General features: G+C 43.6%; 1 protein-coding gene across 3 annotated transcripts in view; it reads left to right on the forward strand.

Annotated features, from left to right (window-relative positions):
* Window positions 1–17,792, forward strand: part of EGFLAM (EGF like, fibronectin type III and laminin G domains) — a 175,177-nt gene that overhangs the window by 67,685 nt on the left and 89,700 nt on the right. For all 3 annotated transcript variants that reach the window (XM_078066657.1, XM_036111083.2, XM_036111084.2), the window contains exons 5-6: window positions 6,193–6,310; window positions 7,575–7,710. In XM_078066657.1, the coding sequence (XP_077922783.1) occupies window positions 6,193–6,310; window positions 7,575–7,710 (254 nt within the window). The remainder of the gene's footprint in view (window positions 1–6,192; window positions 6,311–7,574; window positions 7,711–17,792) is intronic.

The raw sequence follows: 17,792 nt of genomic DNA on the forward strand, positions 1-17,792 counted from the left end.
CCAAGATCGCAAAGCTATTTGCAGCAGAACCTGGGTCTCCTGGTTCCTGGTCCAGTGCTCTCCCGCTTCATGCTTTCTCTCAGCTCTGCTCACTGGATGCCCTTACAGTATAGTAGCTCCCTGTCTGGATTAGCAAACAAGACGACCTCTAGCTTCATTTCTGGAAACAAATGACCTGGGTTTCAAGCAGGAGGAGAAAAAGGGGGTGAAGGTGGAATCTGAAATCAGGGTCAGAGATTTAAAATGTTCAGAGTCATTCAACATGACTTTATCATTGTAAAGAGGTATTCAGTTAAGAGCAGTCCCATCTTTTTAGGGGCTCCTTGTACATAGCTATCCAGATTATTTTTGTACATTGGGTCATTAAGATAAAAGTCTAACAGTCCAAAACGCCAAGATAATAGTGATTCTAACAAAATGTGCATTCATGTTTCCTTCAGGATTATAACCTGTCTGGTTACAACCAGTTTTGGTGGCTTCTGTCTGTCAGAGACCTGGAATCCTTCTATCTCTTTGCTCTGCCAATTCTTCTGGTCCTCCTTCCCATGGCCCAAATTGGCTCACTGGCACATCCACATTCTAGCCAATAGATGAGGAAAAGAGGGAAGGGAACACAGCCCTTCTTACTAAGGGATACCCAGAAATTGCCCTCAGCATTTTAACTCAAATTCTGTTGGACAGACTTTAGCCACATGGCCACAGCTGGATGCAAGGAATGCTGGGAAATGTAGTCTTTGAGTGGTGATGGCCCAACTAATATACAGGGGTTCTATTATAAGAAAGGAGAGAATGGATATGAGGAGATGATCCATCATCCCTGTCACAGACTTTGTGAATGGAGGGAATGGGACTGGTACAGTAGATGTGGAAAAGGTAGCTGGACATCTGAAAAAGAAGGTGCTAGCCTGAAAATTTGATATGCTGTGTTTGAGAGTTGGGCAACTGGAAGCATATTAGGTTATGGTGTGTCTTATGAGGGAAACCAGACCCATTGTTGTCGTTACTTATGTGGTTGAGCTTTCTTCCTGGACTCAGTGAACTAACTAGCCTTGCTTTTCTCTGATCACATGACAACCACTAGGGGTATTGGAAAGACAATGGGGGCAGCTTTTGGGGTTTTGCATTTTAGAAAAGGCTAGACAAACACAAAGCAGGGTTATTTTGTGGCAAAGCATCCAGCTTTGTCCCCTCATCCCCCAAAAAAGGTGTGGGAAGGGCCCCATGAAGACTGCTGAATTCACTCTGGACTGTACTCCAAGAAAGCAATTTCTCTCACTGTTTCCCACTCTCTTGTGTAGAAATAAAAGCTAAGAGAGATAAGCATTTTGACTTGTTCTCAAACTTCCACCAGGCAACAAAACAAAACGCTTAGTTTTTTAATTTCAAGGAGAGCATATACAGTATCTTACGTAGCTTGATGCAAGTAGTTATAAAACACTTAAAGATGGAAATAGAAAGATTGTGGAATTGTGTGGTATTTTAATAAAGAATCCAAGGGTTATCCCTAGTCACAATATAGTGAGAGATTCCATTTGGGAGGATTGATGTCAGAGGAAGATGTGATGGTTAAATCACTGAGTCCAGCTCCTCTTTCCATGGCCCCAGCTACCCAGTGCCCTTGACCCTCCCTCCCTTATGCCACCTAACTAGCTGGTCAAAACAGGAAGACTGGGAATAGTTGGCTTCTGGGAGGGCCCCTTTCTACCTGTCTACCTATCAGAATACACCTGGGCTCAAGGTAGTGCTAATCTTCCATATCTAATAAGGAGTTTGCTTTTTAACCTACATAAGCAACTTTGGCAAGTCTAATGTCTCTTGGCTTTCAGTGATAACTTTTTTTTTTTAATGGCCCACACGGACCAGTCCTTTTCAGGTTTTCAGTGATAACTTTTAAATTTTCAGTACATAAACTTCCATGTTTATAAATAAAATAGTAATCTGGTCTTCAGTGTTTATGATAAATATTTTTTATTGATTTAAATATTATTTAATATTTTTTGTACATGTATTATCGAATTAGAACTTGGGCCTTGGAGTCAAACAAAACAGAGTTCAAATCCCCATTTTGCCACTTAATAAATTTATGTTCTTGAGCAAATCATTAACTTTTCAGGGATTCTATTCTCTCCTCTGTAAATGAAAGTAAGAGTGAGATCTACCTTATAGGACTGAAGAAAGAATTAAATCAGGCTATGTGTTCCTGGAACAGAGAAAACACACAATACATGGTAATAGTAGCTGTATTTGGTATTGGCTCAGAGCTAATACCTATAATAATCTATAACCATACAGCTCCTCCCATACACCATCCAGCATAAGGACTTCCAAGGGGAAGAGATCCTAAAGCAAAAGTCTGTGAGGGCATTGGTTTGAAAGTGTATCTGTTCTCCTGGGAAGAGCCTGGGCATGACTGATGAGAGAGAAGTGAGAAGCTTTATATCCACCTGCTACCTCCAGTCTCTTAATCTCCAACTTAACATGGAACCAGGGGACAGATAGTGGAACTGGGATGTGCAGGTGCAGGGAGTTAGGACCGGAAGGGGGCTTGGAGTGAGGTCCATATGTTCAGCCAAGACCCCTCGTGCAGCTGCATAGAGGATGGAGTGGGGCAGAGAGGAGAGGAAGGGTTATTGGAGACAGACACCCTCAGGGAGGCTGTAGAAATGGCCTAGGTAAGGATTCAGAGGAAGTGGAGGAAGGGAGCAGGTCTGAAAGGCACGTGGAGGTGGCTGGAGGGAGGTGGGTAAGAGAAAGTCAGCCTGTCTCTGGAGTTGCCAACTCCAGGGCCTGGGACAGGGGTACTGATGCTGTTAATCAAGTTGGAGGGGTCAGTCGTAGAAGCTGGTTCTTGATGAGGTAATCTGCTTATATTGGACACCTTGATTTGATTTCTTTCTTTCACTCATTCACTTTCCTTCCTTCATTTATTCATTCATCAAAAAAAGCATTGCTTAAGCATTTGCTACCTGTCTCTCCTAAGCTTTAGGTTGCCAGAGGAATAAGAACTTGCTCCTGCCCTCAAGTGGGTGGGGAGAAGGTGACAAATAAACAGACACTTACAATCTAAGGTGAGTGGTGCTAAGATGGAGGTACACCAAAGACGCCAGGGAAGCATAGAGGAGGGGCGCCTAACCAGACTGGAGGCTGGGGGTCAGAGAAATGAGGTAATGTCTCAGCTGAACTGAGTCATGAAGGATGAGCAGGGGTGAGCCAGGCAAGAGTGGGGAGAAGGGCATTTCACGTAGAAGAAGCAGCAGGTTCAAAGGCCCAGAGGCAAGGAATTGAATGGCATAAATTTGAGCCCTGCCAAGTTCTTAGGTATGACTGGAATGTAGCAAGGAAAGGAGGTGACATGAGATGATGCTGGAAGGATAAACGGGGACACAACTACACCATTCTAAGGGGATTTTAAAATGGGAAGTGCCGTGCTCAGATTTGGGAAGATAATTCTAGCAGGTGGAGTCTACACTGGTGGTGTAGGCGGCATGGGTGACAGGGAGAGTCAGAACCCACTGTCATAACTATGAGGACTTGGACTTAAGTCTATGAGGATGAGATGACCTAAACAGATTCAAGTGATGTGAACGAGTCCCGGTGACGGTATTTGTAACTGGCTGAATGGTGGTTAGAGAGGAGACATGAACACAGAGAGGAAAGTGTCAAGAATTTGTGGTGTGGGTAATGAGAGAGCAAACTCAAGAGGAGAAGCAATTTCTTATTTTGTTTTTGGTAGCAGGAAGAGAAATGATTAGTTGAGCTTTGGTTATGTTGAACCTTAGTGGCTTGGTAGTTGTTGGGTAGAGATGTTCTAGAGGCAGTTGCAAACCCACGTCTGGACATCTAGAGGCGGGTCAGAGCTGAGAGGCAGATTTGGGAGGGGTCAAGGGAAGGTGGTGCTCAAAGCTAAGGAAGTAGTAGATGAGCTTACCCAGGCAAGACGACAGAGTGAGAGGGCAAGATGACGAGGGATGACTCCCTGGGAAAAACCAACACCTATGGGGCAAGCAGAGAATGGGGAGTGGGTGGAGGATATTGAGAAGGAGCAATGAGAGAAGTAGAAGGAGACCAAGGAGGAGCAGAGTCATGGCTTCCAAGGGAACTAAGAAATTTCAGAAGCAAGTCTAGGTAACAGTATTGAAAGGTACAATAAGTCAAGTATGGAGAATCATCCCCATTGGATTTATTACAAGATTGTGTGGTGACCTTGCTTGGTAAGAACATCTCAGTAGGTTTGTAGTGCAGAGAGGCCTGGTGAGGGACGAATAAGAGGTGAGGAAGGGGCACCTGGGGGGCTCAGTCGGTTAAGCATTTGCCTTCAGCTCAGGTCAGGATCCCAGGGTCCTGGGATCGAGCCCTGCATCAGGCTCCTGCCTCAGCAGGGAGCCTGCTTCTCCCTCTCCGCTCCCCCTGCATCTGCTCTCTCTGTCAAATAAATTAAAAAACAGAAACAAAAGAGTCTCTTATAGTTTGTTTCCCTCTCTCTTTAGAAAAAAAAAAGAGGTGAGGAAGTGGAGGCAGCTCCTTTAAGAAAGTTGCCCCCGTGGAGAGGAGGTGGGCGCATGTGTGCTGGGGAATAGTTGACCATTCTTGAGGTGGGAGAGACTTGAGCACAGTGAGTACTCACATAAGGACCAGGTAGGTGGGGGGGGGATGGAGTCACAGGAGAAGGCGGGCCACGGATGGAATGCAGAACGCAGGGGGAGAGCCGAGCCTTGGCCCCGGGGTTCATACACCTGGCTGCCCATTAGCCTCAGCCCAGAGCTTTATACTGACACCCGGGGCCCTGCCTTCCACGGATTCTGATTTAAGTAATCTGGAGCGGAGTCCAGGCATTGGTATTTTTTTTAGAGATTCTAATGTGCACTCAGGGTTAAGGACTCCTGTAGTACGTATTTGATAACTCTTGGTTGAGTCCTTTTAAAAAATTTTGTTGATCAGCGGGTGAATTCTCCTTAGCAACAGTGAATATTTGATCATCTGCAGAGAAGGTTTTGAAGAAGTACAAGACAGGATCCCTGCTCTCAAGGGGCTTACAGTCCCATAGGAGAAGTAGTAATACATACTTTGTAATATATAAAAGTACTAAATTAGTGGCACAATCGTTGGTAGGGTAAGATCAGGTCTCGGTGGTCAGGAGTCCCGGGGAAGGTTTGGGCCTCGGAGGAGCGGTGGAAACTAGGTAAGCAGGGAAGAGGAGGGGCCTCACACAAGACAGTAATCATGACAACCCATTTCTTGAGTTCTTTATGCACATTATCCCAAATATTATAGCTATGCAAGATAGTTCTATATCATCTCCATTTTACAGAGGAAGAAACCGAGACTCAGGGGATTTAATTTCAAGGCCACAGCTAGCAATAAGTGGCAGAATCAGGATTCAAGCCTATGACTAATTGATTCCAAAGCCTGTGTCCTTTCCACTGTAGTGTGCTGGGACCAGTGGGAGCCAGACCCCCACTTACTAGTTAGCACTGTATAGCCCCAGGGGCATATTGCTTTTAACAAAGCCTGAAGTGGAGCAAGTCTTCTTCAGCTGGGGCCTTCTGGTCAGCGACACTGTGCAGGTGAAGCTCATATACATCCTTCATCAATTTGGGGTCCCTAGACCAGCAGCAATACTTGGAAACTTCTTAGAAATGCAAATTCTCGGGCCCCTTCCCAAATATACTGAATCAGCAACCCCGGGAGGCAGGCCCAGCAATTTAAGAAGCCCTCCTGGTGATTCTGATGCAGTTTAAAATTTGAGAACCAAATTTGAGTCCCTACTTTATTGGTACAGCTCAAGACCTCAGTTTGCTGTTGTGGCTAGTCTCTGAGCATCTGTGACATGCAAACGGAGAGAAAAAACTGGTGGATTCCAGCCCTGGAAAAGATTATTACCTGAATTTTAGCAGTCCAGTACTCTGATCAAGGAACTCAAATGTTAAAAGCAAAATCTGATAGGGTGACTGAGTCTCAGTTCTAGAACAGTGTATAGATGCCAATAAAGGGTAATTCTCTAGTTGTGGGAATTATGTGATGGTGTTTTCCTCTTTGCAAATTTTAAAATTTGGCCAATCCTAGAGAAAGCAAAATAATCTCTGTCCCAAGAAGTTTCACAGGGGCCTCGAGGTGCAACCCTTCTGGAAATTGTCTGGTTTGCTCGAAAAGAACTTCTGGTCATTGACACATTTCCTGTTTGGTCATTGACAGGAGGAAGTGATTGGAGATTTGAAACCAGGCACTGAATATCAAGTGAGCATAGCAGCTTACAGCCAGACTGGCAAAGGGCGGCTTAGCTCCCCTCGGCATGTTACCACTTTGCCCCAAGGTAAGATGGGTTCAATTCATTAAGAGTGGGAGAGCAATGGGTGCTATTCATTTATCCCTTCATTCAGTATATATCACTGAGGACCTACTATGTGCCAGGCACCGTGCAAGGCTCTGGTGGTGAACCAAAACAGGCACAGCTTTTGTCCTCTCAGAACTTAGTGGGGTGGGTCAAGACATTACCTAGTTAAGGTGTAGTCACGGGTTATGGTAAATGCTATCTAGTGCTGTAAGAACATGTAAAGGGAGATCCCATGTAGGGGTGAGGTAAGAATTCCCTGGGGAGATGACTACTAAGTGAAGGTCTGACCAGTAAGTGGGAATCAGGAAGGGGAGGAAGGGGAGTGGGAGAGGAGATTTTATAGGCAAAGGGAACCCAACAAAGGCTCATTGAGGTGACACTGTGCTGGACACTGGGGGACAAAGGTGGCTCCATCATCATTGCTCACGAGCTCATTGTGGAGGGAGAAGCAAATAGTAGATGAGCAGCTCCAGGGCATCTGAGGTCTGTGCAGCAGGCTCTGGAGCACTCAGAAGGGAGCACTCCTCCATCCCAAGGTGCAGGGAAGGTTTTAGAAAGATCAATATTTTTGGCCCGAAGTTTGAAAACTACATAGGATTCCTCTAGGAGAGACAGCAAGAAAAATGTTTCTGGCATAAGCAATAGTATAAGTAAAGGCTGGGAGATGTGAAAGTCTGGATATGCAAATAGTAACAGCAGTTCCTTGGGGTGATAGGATCGTGGGTGAGTCTTACATCTTTACACATGAGGGCAAGAGGGCGTGTCCCAAACATCCTACCATTGGTATGCATTCTGATGGTTGGGGCAATACACACACACACACACACGCACAAGCACAAACACACACAAGAATTGACATGAGTGACAGTAATGCTATGCATTTCATTTTCCTCGCAGGTGTCAATTCTAACATGCAAACAGATGAAAGGTTACTAGGAGGTGGGAGTGTAGTTGAGGGTTTTAAAGGGTATGCACCATTGTGTGTCCCAGGGCCAATGATGTCTTAATTTAGTTAGAGTTTCAGCCAGGGCATTGAGGGAAGGAGGGAAGACCAGCTCTCATTATCTCAAACCTTACATGGCAAATCCAGTTGTGATTATTTTTTTGTGTTTGTTTGGCTTGGATTTGGAGACTATTCTGAATAGAGATGTTTAGGCTGTAGGAAGCACACGTGCTTTTTTTATATTAAACATCCCCAGCAACAAGACCACAGCCAACTCTAGGTGTTTGCTGTCCCGCCTAGATTCCTGCCTGCCTCCGACAGCGCCCCAGCAGCCGCACGTCACTGTGGTCTCTGATTCTGAGGTGGCCCTGTCTTGGAAACCTGGAAAGAGTGAAGGAAGCTCTCCCATTCAGTACTATTCTGTAGAATTCATCAGGTAAGTTTGTGTGTCACACTCAAAAGCCGTATGTATCAACCTCAGGTATTCCAAGCATGACAGAATACTGCATTGAGTGTCGTCTCCTCTGCATGTGTGTTTAAGAGATGACAAAGGCTTAAAGACCTATATTTATACTCTGTCCCTGGGCCAGCACCTGTCCCCACACCTTTTCAGAGCCGGGTCATCTGGTAAACCTGACACTCACCTTACCTCTTCCTCATTTCCTCCACCATCAGGACTGTCCTAGGCTCTGAAAACTCCCGAGGCATCATTGCCAACAATCCTGCCCACATTTCAAGCTTGAAACTTGTCTCCCTGGCTTTGGAACATTATACTTGAAGTAAATATTTGATGGTTATTTTTCTTGAGGGAGGGGGAAAACAAATATAAGTCATTGTTTCCTCCGCATCCTTATTGCTGTGGGGCAGGTGTCTTGGTTTGGTTTCTGCTTTTTTTCTCTCATCTACCTCTCCAGTTCTCGTTATTCAGCTTATCAGAGGGTAGAAGAGGGATGAGGAATTCTAACAAAAGCTTACAGATAGGAAAACATGGATTCTCAATGCCACTATGTAATTATAAGCAAAAATACACAAACAAAACAAAACAAAAACAATGCACACATCCCCCCCACACACATTCACACACATACATGCACACACCAAGTAAAAGGAATTCCCAACCTAAGGCCTCTCCTCTGAACTCCAGCTGCAGTTGGAGTGAGAACCGAAGCACCAGGCTGATGCACACGACGTCTGTGGAGTTAGTGTTCCCTCCATTAAACGTGGTGGCATTTGTCTAAGGCCTGCTGCTTCATGGATTCATAAAGAGACTAGTTCAGCACCCCATTCCTTAGGCTCTCTGAAGCTGGGACCAAATGATTCTGCCAGGATTTGGATTAGCCCTGCTCTGTGGCTTGGCTTCCTTGCCTCCTCCTCCGTGGTGGAAAATAGATACGTGTTTCTTCAGAGAAGTGCTACACTGAGTCCCTTTAATGCTTGAGGACAGGGCTCATTTCAGGCAGGATTTGTTGACTTGCAGGTGGCGGAAGGCTGGAAGATGAGGCAGTAATGTAGTGGCTCCTGGGACTCTCAAGTCCCACGCAAATCTAGGTTCAGGGAAGAGCTCATCTGTGCCAAAGCAGCCATTTGTCTCCATCCATCTCTGTCCCCTGCTTTCCCCTTTATTGGCTACATTTTCAAGCAGGCTTTTCTGGTGTGGTGGTAAGATGGCCGCCAGGCACCGAAGACTTGCCATCTACTAGCGTAACTCCCCACTGGAAAAGAGTGGATATTTCTCAGTGGACCCATTGGAGTCTCATTGTCCACTCTAATGGCCAGGCTTGGGTTCCTCGTCTCTGAGCCAATCACTGTGGCCAGGGAAGAGGCTACACTAATTGATCAGGCATTTGTTCATATTCTGAACTCTGGAACTAAGGCCTGGTGGTTCATTTACCCCTGAAGTACATGGATTGAGGGAGTTCAGAAGGGTTGGTTCATCCAAGGAAAATTGTGGTGCTATTAAAGAAAAAGGGAAGAACAGATGCTGGGAAAATGAGGGGGAATAAAGATGCTCACTGCAAAGCTCCAGACCGATGCTCATCATTGAGGATAATCTACAAACCCGCCATTGAACAAATTTGGTAGGCAAAGCTGGAGTGTGCCTGGGATAGAAAAGATTCTAATCCTGCTTCCAGTAGTAGTTAAACATGAAACACTGCAAGTCCTAAAACTTCAGCTTGCTCATCCCTAAAACTCCGTGTGAAACTTGACATTTCTAATGCACTTGTCTAGCACCAGCAAAGCAAAATGTAATACTTTGAAATTTGAGGAAATGCAAAATTTTTCATGGTAGCCCAGCAGACTATCTGTGTAACCCCCAGCAAAGATGATGGTTATCATTTATTTTTAATTTTGTGTTAAAACATGTATTTTGAAAACTGGTTTTAAGCCTTGCATATTGGCAAAAGTTAGAAATTGCAGTTTCTTAACCTGTGTGCACCACTGAATGTGGACGATGAAAGGGATTCACTGAGTTTAGAACCAGAAGAACAGGAAGAAAACTCTGCCACCACCACCTGCTGGCCCTGGGCCCTGCGCGAGTCACTTCCTGCCCTGAAACCTCAGTGCTTCTCAGGGTTTGGGGTCCCCCCACAGGCTGGCCTGATACAAGGGCTTGAGTGCAAGTCGGTTATTTGATTTGGAAGCAGGAATGAGAAGGTGGGGAGAGGGAGACAGGGAAGGAGGATATATAACTATGTCTCCAAAGTCACTTCTACAGTCACCAGGGTCTTCTACGGGGGTTTGATTTCACCGAGCTCTCCCTGAAGTATGCAGAATTCCTCTCAAATTTGCCTATCCAAAGGACAGGAACCATTACCCACGGGCTCCTGTTCTCCTCAGCTGATTGAGAGTTTCCTTCAGGGGTCTAACTTCCCACACTTCTAGGCTCTGCTGGTGTGTAGATTAAGGACGGGTCCCCGGGGCTAGAAGGAGGTATGATTGTGAGCACAGCATGTGATTGAGGTCGGATGCGGCTCTACAAGGCCAATCTGAGCTCACGTGAAACTTTCCACATAGCAGCTGCTGCTGAAACCAAAAGTGGGACAAAGGGGGGTGATGTGGGCCCCACAGGCATTGACTGCCAGTCCTTATCTGCAATATATGGCATGTGGTCAGGAGGATCAGCTGCAATCACACAGGAGAAAGAGCTTTGTAGATGTTATGGTACATATGGGTGTTATGTACCTACATTTAATAATTATACTTCTTCACCAAGAAAAATGCACTTCTTTAGCATTCAGAACAGTCTCTAACATTTGAGGGCTCAGGTCCCAGATTTTTATGTATTGACATTTAAAAATTATATACCATTCTAAAAAACTTAATTTTTTAAAAAATCTGTTTATCTTGACAAATACAACTTTACAGTGTTCTGGAAAGCTAACTTTGAATTTAGAGTTCTTGGACATCTTGGAGTTCTATTTGGAACATGGTGGAATGGGGAGCTGCCCCCGTTTCCAGCCCCCATGCTAGGATCTCTGCCTCCATTATCTCTTCCAGAATATCTAACTCTGGTCAAATGCTTTTACCTCAGAACCTCCATGTCCTCATCTGTAATAGCAAGCTGCTATAACCCTCATTGCAGAATTGTCGGCTACAGTCTTTACAAAGTGTTTCTACATCGTAGGCATTTAACGCTTGTTTGTTTTCTTCCCTCCACACCATGTTTTCCCTTTTACAAAGAAAGCAATTGAGGCTCAATTGCTTAAGTTGCTTTGCCAAGGTAAAATGACAGGTTGGGGACAGAATCAAGATCAGAAGTCTCCTGACTTCCAGCCCAGTGCTCTTTTTGTGAAACCCTACATCCCTTTCATGTCCGTGATCCACTCCTGAGATGGTAGAAGTGTAGACTCAGCCCGCCCAGAGCCCTGCTGGGAAGGAACCTTGAAGCCTCATCTTAGGCTGCTGTTTGCTCTTCTAGAATGAAAGCTTTCACAGCTTGTTGTGGTATTGAATGTTTGGCCGCAGAATAAATCCCCACATTCATCTGTAAACGTCTCAGAGCCTATCCCATTCCAGTGAGTACTCCAGGATATCTTTAGAGAGAGCTTTCTGAGCTCTAAATCAGAAACTGCAATCAGTGTGAAAAGCTTTTGGGGGTCTTTAGTCATTATTCTATTCTCCCCGGAAAGGTCTGCCTATGTTAATATTGAATTCCTTTTGCCCAGATACCTCCTGCGTGTACAAACACCGGGGACAGGTCCTTGTGTGAGCCCGAAGTTTCTTGTTATAGCCAAGAGGCAGGCTGGCAAGCCAAGACTCTGAAATTGTAGAAATCAGGTTCCCGCCAGAAGTTATCCTCAGATTTCAACCCTCTTAATGGGAAGTTCTCCTGTAAGTCCTGTCTGTGGAAGATAAGCTGCTCCTCCCTCTCTCTGCCTTGGTAGGAGCTTATACATCAGTTGTTCTTATTCAGTGAGGATGATGGTATCAAAGGCATTGTTAAGAAATTGTCTAAAAAGCTTTTAAAGAGGTTTTTAACTGGCTGATAAAAGATTAACCAGAGAAATTATACTGGACCAGAGTATGGGGGTACTGAGTGCATATTTGCTAGTTTCATTGGTATTTCAGGTGGACATTATGTATTTATGGTGCTCTCTTGAGTCGTGGGCTTAAGACCAAGCAAATTTTTTATTTCTCATCCAGCTTCTGCCTCCCCAAAATGGAGGACATCCATAGGGTGACCCCCCTGAAGGGGTGCTCTCAGTGACTTGGTCTCTGGCTCGGGGAGGATGAAGCTTTAGATGAACATAATCTGATCTCCCCCAGAGTTGGCCTGGGGGCTATTTATTCGCTTCCTCACTAAGAGTAGATTTTTTTATTTTTAATCAGTGTAGAAAAGATTTGAAGAGGCAGATTCTAAGTAAGCCTATAGGCTATAAGATATTTTGCAGTGTTTTTAAAACTTTCACCTGCTTTTTTAAAACAGAAAAGCCCTGCATTTGAGGTGAAGGAGAATTTTTTTTTTTTTTCTAAAGTGATACTGAAAATTTCTTTGGGGGCAGCAATACTTACTGTTTATTAAAATAAGAATCAAGCATAAATATAGCTACCTATGATTTGAAATATTTTGGCTATAAATATCTGAGAAACTTTCCTCCTTCTGCCTAAGAATTTCCCCAGGGTAAGTGCCTTTCTCTTAAGCAAAAAATAAATACTATGGTGGCAATGAAAACCAAAGGCCTGGAAAAGTATTCCTTACCTCTGATGTTCCAATTGGAGTGCCATGCCCCACATGTGCTATCTATCAGGTTGGTTAAAGTTTTCATTTAACTTAAGTATAGTTTTTCTGTAAGTGTGACCTGATGGGTTAAAATTGCTTGAGCTTTGCATTGGCAATTGCTGGAAAGGGTAGATTAAAGCTTTCAGTGGCTGTTTTTTTTAAGTTTTTTTTTTTTTTTAAATTTTTTTTTTTTTTTTAAGATTTTATTTATTTGAGAGAGAGAGCATGAGAGACAGAGAGCATAAGAGAGAGGAGGGTCAGAGGGAGAAGCAGACTCCTTGCTGAGCAGGGAGCCCGATGTGGGACTCGATCCCGGGACTCCAGGATCATGACCTGAGCCAAAGGCAGCCGCTTAACCAACTGAGCCACCCAGGTGCCCCTGTTTTTTTTAAGTTTTTATTCAAATTCCAATTCATTAACATAAGTGTACTATTCATTTCAGGTGTACAATATAGTGATTCAACACTTCCATACATCACCCGGTGCTCATCACAAGTGCCCTCCTTCATCCCTGTCACCCACCTAACCCAACCCCCCACCCCCCACCCCTCTGGCAACTATCAGTTCTCTATAGTTATGAGTCTGTTTCTTGGTCAGCCTCTCTCTCTCTTTTTTCCCCCTTTGCTCGTTTATTTTGTTTCTTAAATTCCATATACGAGTGATAGTGGCTCTTTTTAATAAAAAAGTCCACCACTGGTTTATTTGTAGTCCATGTGAAAGTTCAAAATATTTCTGTGTATGTTTTAAGGACACTGGCCAAGAAATATTGATCTCAGTCACAGTTATATTAATAAAGGAGAAAAAGCAGTGCGTCTCCTCTTTTCCCTTTCACACCCTTCTGCTTAAGTAATTCCCTGGTCCCCTGCAGATGCCTTCCATAATAAGACTTGCAAAATTCATCTTCACACAGGGCTGCTTCTAAGCTGATTGCAGTGCCTACCGATTGGTTTCACTTGAGAATCTTAAGGTCATACACACTTGGGCAGGTTTTTAAAATTATTTCACAAACTGATATTTTTGTCAAAGTCATCTGTCTTTCCATCCCATCAAAGACTCTTCCTTAATCTGCAAGTAACAAATGAATTTAATTAGTTTGCTCACAGGAAGTTACCTTGTAAAGACTGTTACTAAAATGAAGATGAAATCTGGGATTCAGAATAGAAGCTGAATGGATTATGGATCTTCCTTGAGTAGTTTTAAGGGATGATGTGATTTGACTCATGGTCAAGGTCACAGCCTATGAAGGTTAAAGTTTCTCATTTAGAATTGAGACTTTAGAGAACAAACTGATGGTTACCAGAGGGGAGTGGGGGGAAGATGGGTGAAATAAGTGATGGGGATTGAGGTGTGCACCTGTTGTAATGAGCACCGGCTGTTGTATGGAACTGTTGAATCACTATATTGTACACCTGAAACTAATAAAACACTGTATGGTAACTATACTGGAATTAAAATAAAAACTTAATAAAAAAAGAATTGAGACTTAGAGTCCAATTCTTGGTTTCATCTTTCAAGTTAGAATTTGTTCAAATGTGGAATCAGAAGACACAGCTCGGAGCTGGCCTCTAAACTTGAGCACAAATTGCTCAATTCCAATTCTTAGCTTCCTTATGTGTAAAATAAGGCTGGACCGTCTGCCCTCTAAACCCCAGTGACTCTGATTGCTGTTCTCATGACAAAGGCGAGGCAGAATAGACTGGTCGTTTAATGCACCGGCTCTGGAGCTAGCTCCCTGGTCCAACCCTTCCCCCCAGCACTTCTAAGCTGTGTCATCTTAGGTGAATTATTTAACTTCTCTTTGCCTCTGACAGAAGAATGGGGCTAACAGTTCGTTTACCTCATGGAGTTGTTGTGAGATTAAATGAGTTGATGCACACGAAATGTACAGAATAGCTCCGGGCACACAAAAGTGCTCAATCAGTGTGAACCGTTACTATTATGGCTTTGGGGATAGAGCTCTTCTGCTTTCATATAGAGCCATGTCCTTTCCTGGTTAGAAGTCTTTTTGTTTGCTATTCTCTGCCAGGATAGTTCTTCTACCTCTTCACCTAGCTAACTCTTGTTCATCCTTCAGGACCCCTGCTGAAGAACCTCCTCCAGGAAGCCTTCCTTGAACCCTTGCCTCCTCCCCAGATGAGGTTAGGTGCACCTACACCATTTACTTGCGACACTCAGCACACTTGTAGTTAATTACTTGTCTGAGGTCAGTCCTCCTCACCAGAACATGAGGGCAACATCTTGACTTGCTCCCCTTTGTGGAACATAGCACCTAGCCTGGGGTGAACATACCGTGCATCACATAGGTGCTGGTGAACATTTGGACATGGCAGTCATGGGATCGAATTTAGAGAATAACCAAACTAGCTGGAACCTTGCACAATTTCCTCAAGCTCCCTGAGCCCTACTTTTGTCCACTGTAAAGTATGGATGATGACAGTGGCTACCCGAGGAGGCTTGGGAAGATGAAAGCTTTCTGTACAGCACTTAGAGAGGTAGCTTATGGAAGTTTTTTTTTTATGTTGGTTCTTTTCCTTACCGTGAGCCACATGGAAATGGAAATGTACTAGTACATGAATAGGGAGTAGGGGGAACAATGAACCACTAACCTCAGAGGCCACAACAGTAACCAATCTACCTTGCCAACTGCAGAAATTAGAGCCAGACAAAACCCAACATGGATCTGCATTTACATCTCCCTCTTCTCCCCTCCAATCCCAAGTTATTTATTGCTTTTGTTTTTTTATAATAAAAGGAATATCGGTGTATGGCAATGCTTCAAATAATACAAAATGTAAGATTAACCTGGAAGTTCCCCTTGTTATTTTATTTCATATTGAATTATAACTTGTGTTTTAGAGCTCTTCATAATATGTAAGTGAATTGCCGTCTTTTTTCAGAGTGTTTTACTAGAATTTATAGCAATAATTGGGCAAATAGCTGCAATATTTAACAGTGATGTAGCCCTGTTTTGGTTTTCCTGCCCCCAAAAGTACAGAGCTTCAAATATTTAAAGAATTGTTCTTGGGGCACCCAGGTGGCTCAGTTGGTTAAGCTCTGCCTTCGGCTAAGGTCATGATCCCAGGGTCCTGGGATCGAGCCCCACGTCAGGCTCCCTGCTCGGTGGGGAGTCTGCTTCTCCCTCTCCTCCCTGCTTGTGCTCTTTCTTGCTATCTCTGTCACTATCTGTCTCTTTCTCTCTCAAATAAATAAATAAAAAATAAAATCTAAAAAAAAAGAATTGTTCTTAAACAATTAATTAATTTAGGGAAGAATGGGAATGGGAAAAAGACCAAAAAATCTTCCTTTCCTTTCAAGGAAGTGTTTAGGAAGTTGTGCCATTTAAGTATAAGCCTTCCTTACCACCACCACCAGAATTAGAAATATGCAAGAATGGGCTCACTTGATGTCAGCTGAGATTTCATATTACAAGTGGCGCTTCACAAAAAAATTCCTTTTTCTTATCTTTAGTTTCCAAATCCAAGATCTTAGAACCACCATCCGGACTTGTGCCTGATCCCAGCCATTCTGGGAGCCAGCAAGTTCCTCCACATAGGCTTAAATGGAAGGGTGGTTCTGAATGTTTTTGCAGAAGTCTGACCTACGGTTCTACAAATCGATCCCTTAAAGCTTCCATCCTTCCTACCATGAGCTCCCCTGATGTAATCCCTGGTCAGATTGATGGGAGCTCACATAAATTGAATTCTTGTGCAACAGAATTGGGAGCCACTTGTAAACTGTAAATGAAAGTGTGCTCTCCAGTTGTCCTGCTTGGGACACGTTGCCGGCTGAGTTTATCATTACCCCATTCTATCCATCTGTTTGTCATTTGGTTGGGTTGAACCAATTCATAGATAAAGAAGACTGAAAGCTGAAGGTCAAATAATACATCTTTTTTTTTTTTTCTTTTTTGACTGTGACTAGTGGTTTTGGACTTTCCTCTGCAATGCATTTTAGTGCAGAGCAGATCCTGCATAAAACCAGTCTGCAAAATTGACAGGGAATTAGAGGCTCTTCTCTGTGTGAGGTTTTCTCCTCCCCTCTTATGTTCGCCCTGGATAATCTATGGGATCATGTCTCTTCTTTTAGAGCAGGGTGTTTAACCTACAGTCTGTAGATTCCCAAGGGGTCCATGGAGAGAATTCAAGGGGTCCTTGGACTTTGGTTGGACAAAAATTACATTCTTAGCTTATCAACTAAAATTTAATGTTCTCTTCAAATATAGATGTAGTCAACAAACCACAGTAGTATTAGCAATTTCTGTGGCTTTGTCACTAATAGAATCACAGATATGTTCTTATCCCATTACAACTATTGTACATATCTCAAAGTACCAGTCATATGCTTATCACTACTTTGAAATAATTGTAGTTATTAAATCCATTGCTAGGTATTGTTACTTAATCTATTAATAAAGATGTGTCTCTATTATCATAATTATAATTCTTTATTGTTTAGGTCATTGTTTTCAATGTAATTGGTGTCCTTTTTGATCCTAAGTATTTTGTTTGATGCGTTTGTTTTTTTATTTTTTTTTAATTTTATTTATTCATTTGAGAGAGAGAGAGCACGAGAGAGGGGAGGGTCAGAGGGAGAAGCAGATTCCCTGCTGAGAAAGGAGCCCGCTCGATCCTGGGACTCCAGGATCATGACCCGAGCTGAAGGCAGTCGCCTAACCAACTGAGCCACCCGGGTGCCCTGATGCATTTAAAAATATTCTTCTGAGAAGGCTTCATAAGTGTTCCTCAGACGGTTGAAGTGGCACAAAGGTAAAGACTGTTGTCTCTGATTGGGGTTGGCAAACTTTTTTCACAGGGTCAGATGGTAAATATTTGGTGCTTTCCCAGCTCTGTGGTCCCTGTCTCAACTACTCAATTCAGCCGTTGTAGCAAGAAAGCAGGCATAGGCATCACTTAAACAAATGGTCATGGCTGTGTCCCCAAAAAACTTTATTTACAAAAATAGGCAGCAGGCTGAAGTTTTCTACCTCCTGATTTAGGACATCATGTTATTCTTAAGGTCAAATTTTGAAGCTATTTCAATTCATCTTAGCCAACTGTTATCAGATACCTACTGTGTGTGTATGTTCATCCGAACATGTACATATTGAGTATCTTCTATGTGCAAAGCATGTACAAGAGATTTAGGGGTCAAACAGCTCTGCCCCTGCTTGGACAATCCAGTGGGGAAGGCAGAGGAGGGCATAGTCCCAAGTGGTGAGTGTTGCAGGTAGGGGTGGGGACCAGGGGCCTAGAGGAATACCAGCTTGACATCTGATGCAGTTTTGAAGGAGTCTGGGA

The sequence above is a fragment of the Halichoerus grypus genome, chromosome 2 (genome assembly GCF_964656455.1).
Source record: "Halichoerus grypus chromosome 2, mHalGry1.hap1.1, whole genome shotgun sequence".
NCBI lineage: Eukaryota > Metazoa > Chordata > Mammalia > Carnivora > Phocidae > Halichoerus > Halichoerus grypus.